Source organism: Fulmarus glacialis, unplaced genomic scaffold, assembly GCF_000690835.1.
Source record: "Fulmarus glacialis isolate BGI_N327 unplaced genomic scaffold, ASM69083v1 scaffold9843, whole genome shotgun sequence".
In the NCBI taxonomy this organism is placed as follows: Eukaryota; Metazoa; Chordata; class Aves; order Procellariiformes; family Procellariidae; genus Fulmarus; species Fulmarus glacialis.
In genome coordinates, this window is record NW_009202271.1 from 11,609 (window position 1) to 18,287 (window position 6,679).

Here is a 6,679-nt window from a genome sequence, read left to right on the forward strand (position 1 = left end):
CAGGAAAAACTAACTGACAGCCTTTCAGGTGCTGAGTATATAACAACTTCTCACCTAGTCTCTTCCTGAGTAAAATAACTGGTCCACTGCTGCTGCCCAATACTTACATGTCCTCTAGTAAACTGAAACATTATACAATACCCTAAAGTTACAATTTCCATTTGTCTTAGCAATATATAAGAACATATTTTAATAACTTCAAAGTGTTGGGCCAAATTTGATTACCCACTCATCCTTTTTTCTGCTGCTGCTTCTTCTTCACTAAAGCCAAGCAAACATGCAAAATTCCTGTTCAGAGAAAAAGTCCTTTCTGTGATTTATTATTAGAATATAAAGCCAACATATATAAAAAACAGGACATGCCAATCTTACTCTGATTAACTCTCTCCAAATTTACCAAAACTTTGTAATTCAAAACCAGGTTCTCCATATGCCAGCCCCTAAATTACCTGACAGACAGATGGTAGAGTATAAAAGCAGAATCAGTCACATCAATGTGGTAAGATGACTGAAACTGAACAAGTCCTAGGTTATTAGTAATTACAGCAGTTCACTTACCCTATAGTAGTCCGTGCTGTACACATCTCTAGACATCCCAAAATCCCCAATCTTCACCAGTAGGTTCTCACCAACCAGACAATTCCGGGTAGCAAGATCCCGATGCACGAAGTGCTGTGACGCCAGGTAAACCATACCAGCTGCAATCTGCTGGGCAATGTGAAGCATCTGGGATTGGGTCAGCTCAGCAGGACGGTTGCCTTCTGCCATCAGTACCGCATCTGGTCCATGTGCCCTGCACCAAAATACAAACTGATTAAGTGATAGGCCACTTGTAAGCTGGAGAGATGAAAGGCATTAGTGAGCCTAAAACCACACAACTGACTCGCTCAAAAATAAAAGGGCTACAAATTCATTGGTGAAATAGGGGGAAATTTGTATCTCGGCTTTTTTATTTACTGTTTTTCTTCATTGTGTGAAAGACAGCTGGTGTGAAGAGCATTACACAATAGGTGATATAATACTTATGGAAATAAGGCACATGCCTTCATAATAATACCCCTCTGTCCGAAGCCATCACTTTTCTCCTGTACCGTTCTAGTAATCTTTTCTGGGGAAAGGCTGGCAAATGTAGCTGTTTGGTAACTGAGGAAAACCTTATTACTCTATAAGAGTGAAAGGCAATAGAGTGAAAGGCAATGAAGTAGCATGTATAGCATTGCTTTTCCTTGATTTCTACAGGGAGACAGGCCATTGACCCTTCCGTCTTTTCATAAAGAAGAAAGAGCTAACTTCCTTCTGAGATGCCATTTCAGAAACAAGGGCAGCAATTTTAGATTTACACTTCTAATTTCCTATCCAAATGCACAGCAGGAAACCATTTTTGCTTATTTCATCACCAAGGGTGAGTCCCACCTGAGATGGGAATTCTTGACAATAGGAAGAGGACACAAAACACACACTATTTGGAACATCTAACAGCTTCAGAAATACAAGTGAGTCCCTAAGATGCAATAATCAACTGATTAATGAGAAACTTGTATACGCTCCAGCAGAAGGAGAGACGTTTTGCATTTGGAAAGCCCAGCAAAGTACTGGAACAAATGTGCTTCACGCATCTTAACTATGTTAGCTCTGGTATACATGTGTAATATCCTAGTATCTTGCAGATACAGATATAAACATACCTACACACAACATTTTATAGTAAGCATTACTAGCTAATCCTTATCCAATTAATGAGGTCATCTGGCAATCATTCCTCATTTGATACACCTTATAATATTCTGAATATCCCTTTCCATCCATTCCATTATTTTGCATTTTCAGAAGCCTTTTTTATTCCATTCCTGAAGACTATTCTTTCTAAGAGACCACCTCTCCTCTTCCCTCCTCAACTTTTTTTTTTTTAAAAATACTCTAGAACTGATTTTTATTTTCTCCCAAAAGTCTTTCCTTCCTACAAAGAGGAGTTTCAGAGAATTACCTTTCTAATCAATAGAGGTGAGGCCTTACTTCGTCCCTAGGGGAAGGGCACAGGAGTTTGGAAAAGAGTTGCAAATTAATCAAAATCTGTGAGATCAAATCTGATACTACCTATTAGAAATATGATATTAAAATTGCCCCAAGGGAAGAACTTCATGAGCAAAGTGACAGATGTGAGAAAGAAATGAAGGAGGATGTGTAGCATTGCTGGGACTCATCTGGTACCAGGCAAAGAAGGTCTCTGCCACAGGGTACATACAGGCAGCCATTCAATTGGTCTGGGTTGCGAGGGAATAAACAGGAGGATATGAAATCTCCAACCAAGACTCACAAGCCTATTGAAAAGCACTGTACCTTTTCATTGCATGGATTTTTTTAATGACTGCTCTCAGACATGAAGCTCTGAGTCGCTAAATTAGAGAACTCTTCATCTTTCGCTAGCTTCCTTGAGGACATGGTCTGTATCTAAGAAAACTTTTGGGTTATTCTTAACACTCCATCCACTTGGATGTGTGTTGTCCTCTTGGTGCTGGCTGTAAATGAGATGCTCCTCAGTGTCCGCAACTGCCAGGAACATTGACAGAGATTTCTTTGGATCCACATCAGCCTTCACTAGCCAGAACAAGCACAGGGCAGGCATGACTTTGAGGCTTTAGTCCTAGATCTGAAACAGCCTTTGGCTGCCTGCAGACAGCAAGGCTCATTTGGGTTAAATTTCGGATTCTTTTTTCCCTGACAGCCTTTGGTGGCGCTGCAGGGTAAGAAATGCAGGCTCCCACAGCGCGCTTACAACTAACCGCTGATCTGCAGCACAAGCTGCAGCAAATGCGAGAGGAATGACAAATCGGAGCTTAGGTTTAACAGCTTGTCCCAGCATAATAATTTTATGTTCTGAAGACAAGGGCTGATTAATAATTAAAGAAAGAGAAGACCTAAAGTAGGAAATATACTGTCTGCTAAACTACCTTTCTGTACCATAATTCAAAATCAGAGTTACGAGGTAAGAAAAGGCCAATCAAAAAGAATCGAAGAATAAATATTTCTTACGAAATAAGAAATTATTTATCAGCTGCGAATCTGGCTTCTTCTAATGGCAATTCAATGTTCTGAAAAAGTACTGGATGGCATCTTAGGAAACTGCAACTCTCTCCTGATCCATGGCAGAGGTCAAGCAGGCAAATGTAAATGTCCCAACATGGCTCTGACAATATAGTTAAATCCTCTGCCAGAGAGACAATCAGTCTGGGAAAAGTAGTAGGGCTTGCTCTGCACCCCCAGTTCAGGCCCCGCTCTCCCTGCCAAACCTGGCAGCCTTGCCAATAAGGAAGGATGCTAGTTGATGTCATTTGCTTTTACGGTGTGGCTATTTGTTCAGCGGAGATTAGAAAGACAGCAAACTCACTTCACATAGGCTACCAAAAATGCATAAATGGCGACACTAGCAGTCACTAGCCATTTCAGTCAGATAGATCTGAACCCATTTAAAAGGACATCACTTTTCACTGGTTTACAGCTTTGTCACAGATATCTTTCCGAAATGGTGGTACCCCTAGTTACCTTCGGCAGGAGAGATCTCAGTACATTGAAATGCCTTTGTGATATCATTTGATGAAAATTACATAGAAGACCCTGAAAGAACAGTCCCTTATGCAAACGGTTTTTTTACATAGGAGCAAAAGTTGCCTCTTAACTGCTTATTTTTATGTCAACGAGTGCAGGCTAGTGAAATGGCACATATACAAGGCCACTGTTCATAACTTCCTGGTTCATGAGTTACCTATTATTGTGAAGCTCAGGTATTATCTATTTATTTATGACTGCTTTACTGCCAAATTTCAATTTCCGATGCGCATTCCTGAACAGCCCTAATTGAGACCCCAAGATATAGCATTTTCCATTGCACTGAAGTTTCCATGGCTCACAGTTTTCTTGCTTCAGATTAACGTCAGTCTTTCCAAAACACTGAGAGGAGGGAAGAGAAAAGGGGTTAGATTTCCAAAGCTCTTATACGCCTACAGATAGCGATAGGTGTTGAGTGGGATCTTCCCAAGTGCTACCAGAAAGCTGCAAGAAAATGATTCTTTTTGTAAGATTTATAATCAAACATTTCAGAATACACTGAAAGATATTGGAAACAATATTTCTTTGGTTCCCATTCCTTTGGTGCAAAGCATAAGGCTTGACTTAATGGTACTTCCAAATATGCAAAGAAACAATGAGCCCCACATCCCAGTACAGAAGACAAGAGTTGCACAGATTTGCACTCCTAGGTGTCGGCATTTTCCAGTGGTAGTAGTTAATTTGACAATAAGTACCAGTAACACCTACCTTCTCTGCCTACTTCTGGCTCAGCAGCACAATATGTGTTCGCAGATTTACCTGAGGAATTTGTTAAGATCTCCGTGCTTCATATACTCAAAGACCATGATGAGCGGATCACCCTCAACACAGACACCGTAGAACTTGACGATGTGCTCGTGTTGCAGGTTAGTTAGCAGCTCTGCCTCGCGGTGGAAGTCCTTGCGGGCATTGTCGCTGGCATCCTTCAGTGTCTGGCAGAGAAAACGAAAATGTAAGGAAGGGGAGATGTTCACAGACGGTAGCGAACATGTGGGATGGCACTGTAAGGGTAAGATAAGGACACCCTGCTGCATAAAGGATGGAGGAAATACTTTCTTAATAACTCTCTTAGAGATGCAGATGTGATGTTTAAGTGCAATTAAATAATGGCAGTACAATTTTCATTCTCCTGCCACACGTCACCCCAAACAATGATTTTTCTTGCAAAAGGATGTAGGAATACTCATAATCTTACTGTGCCAAGTGTTTTTCAAACACAGAACAAATAAACTGATCTTATCCAAAAAATATACTAGTACACAGCTGCTTCATATCCTTTAGCATTTAACTCAGGCAAACCCTAGTATCCTGTTGGTATTTACCTTTCTCGTAAGTTCTTTAAAATAAAACTCTGCTTGCTTAAAATACTTAGTGGAAACATAGATGTGTTCTTTATGTATTACTAATGTCGCTGTTGCTGATGTTGGCCCCTATGGTGTGCTATACATTAGGTAGATCTATACAAGGGTACGTCCCTGGACCAGAAACTTACAACCTGAGACTTCAGCCAGAAACTCCTTTGAAATTCAGTAAATCTACTCACATGCCTAAGATTAAGCATATGTATAAGTAATTGGAGGAACAATCTTAAACTGACAGACAGAGAGGAAGTAGATGCAGATCAGAATTCTGGGGTGTCAATTTTTCTCAACCCTTTTTATTTATACAGCTCTAAACTCTTGCGTATTTTCATTTTGAAGGAAATATATCAACACTGGATCAAATAGGAGGCTTAAATGTTGTATAATGAAATAATGCTAATTTAACTGCCACACAGAGGCTGTTTCAGATCTCTTTTTAAGAACTACACTTCCTGAGCAAGGAAACACTTTCATGCACCAAAAAAAGCAAATTCTGACACCAATTAAATGACGAATAATTATAATTAATAATAAACCACTAGTAGGCTCTACCTTCAAAAGGTATAGTGATCGCACTATACTAATTCAAACAATATTTTTAAAACACTAAGAGAAAGATAGCAGGTTACCAATGTTCACAAATTATTATTCACAGAAACTGATGTCTGGGCTCTGTACCTCTGGATTTTAACTACACCTAGACTTAACACAGAGGAAGATGAGACACAAAAGTAGTGGCATTGTTTTTTTTTTTTACTAAAGATGCTTTTTCCTGGCCATCTAATCACTTTATTTTCTACCCTGAATTCATATACAGAGCATGGGACCAACTACACTCATCAGAACAGACACAGAAGAAGCTGATACTGTGCAATCATTCTGCTAACAAGCCCAGTTTTTAACTGCAGTAGTCATGGTTTGTTCAAGCTTTTTCTTTAACAGAGACAATTCTGTCCACTTTTCTAGTATTATACGTACACATGTGTGAAGAAGGGACTAAAAGATGACTGTCGGAGAAAACACTTGCTTTACGTGTGAAACTGCAACCACAGGTCTTGAAAAATGAACAGCTACCATAATAAAGTTCAGGTGGGGGGACAAGGAGCAGGGCAGACTGGATAGCCATCTACCAAGTTCAGGGTCTTTTCCCTGTGGAGTTCAGGCTCTATCAGGATCCTAGAAGCAACAGAAATCACTCATGCCCCAGATGTCCCATTTCCTGAGGGTCCCACTTGTGAATCTCATGTGTCTTCAGGCCCAGAACCCTTCTTCCACAAGTTTTACCAGTAATGATACAACAAGGATATTGCATCATGAAAGTTTCACAAACTATGATATATTAGTATACACAGCTATATCATCTAAGGTGGATATCGAATTGGCACCCCAGTACGGTCCCCACACAATCACATCTGAACTGAGCGAGGACTGAAACGGAAATGTCTTCCAACACATCCGGGCTCTGGGATGATGCTTTAACACGATACAGGCACCAACCCACAGTCCAATCTACGCTGTGAAATGAAATCACTGGGAACAATTCTGTTGTCACTTGAGTTTCCTCTGGTGGTTTCATGTATAAAGCAATTGGACTGTAATTCTTCTCAACAACAGAATTAGAAAAACAATTCATATAAAAAACATTTTTAAATAATAGCAACCTGGAAAAAAATTGACAGGGAGAAGCATAGGCTGATGCTCTTTCCAGCAGGCTC

At 40.1% G+C, this 6,679-nt stretch overlaps 1 protein-coding gene across 1 annotated transcript in view; it reads right to left on the reverse strand.

Moving 5' to 3' along the window:
- Positions 1-558: 558 nt before the first annotated feature.
- Positions 559-6,679, reverse strand: part of LOC104074185 (BDNF/NT-3 growth factors receptor-like) — a gene marked incomplete at both ends in the record, with an annotated part of 43,495 nt that continues 37,374 nt past the window's right edge. The window contains 2 exons of the mRNA XM_009574233.1: positions 559-793; positions 4,363-4,535. Coding sequence (XP_009572528.1) covers positions 559-793; positions 4,363-4,535 — 408 coding nt within the window. The remainder of the gene's footprint in view (positions 794-4,362; positions 4,536-6,679) is intronic.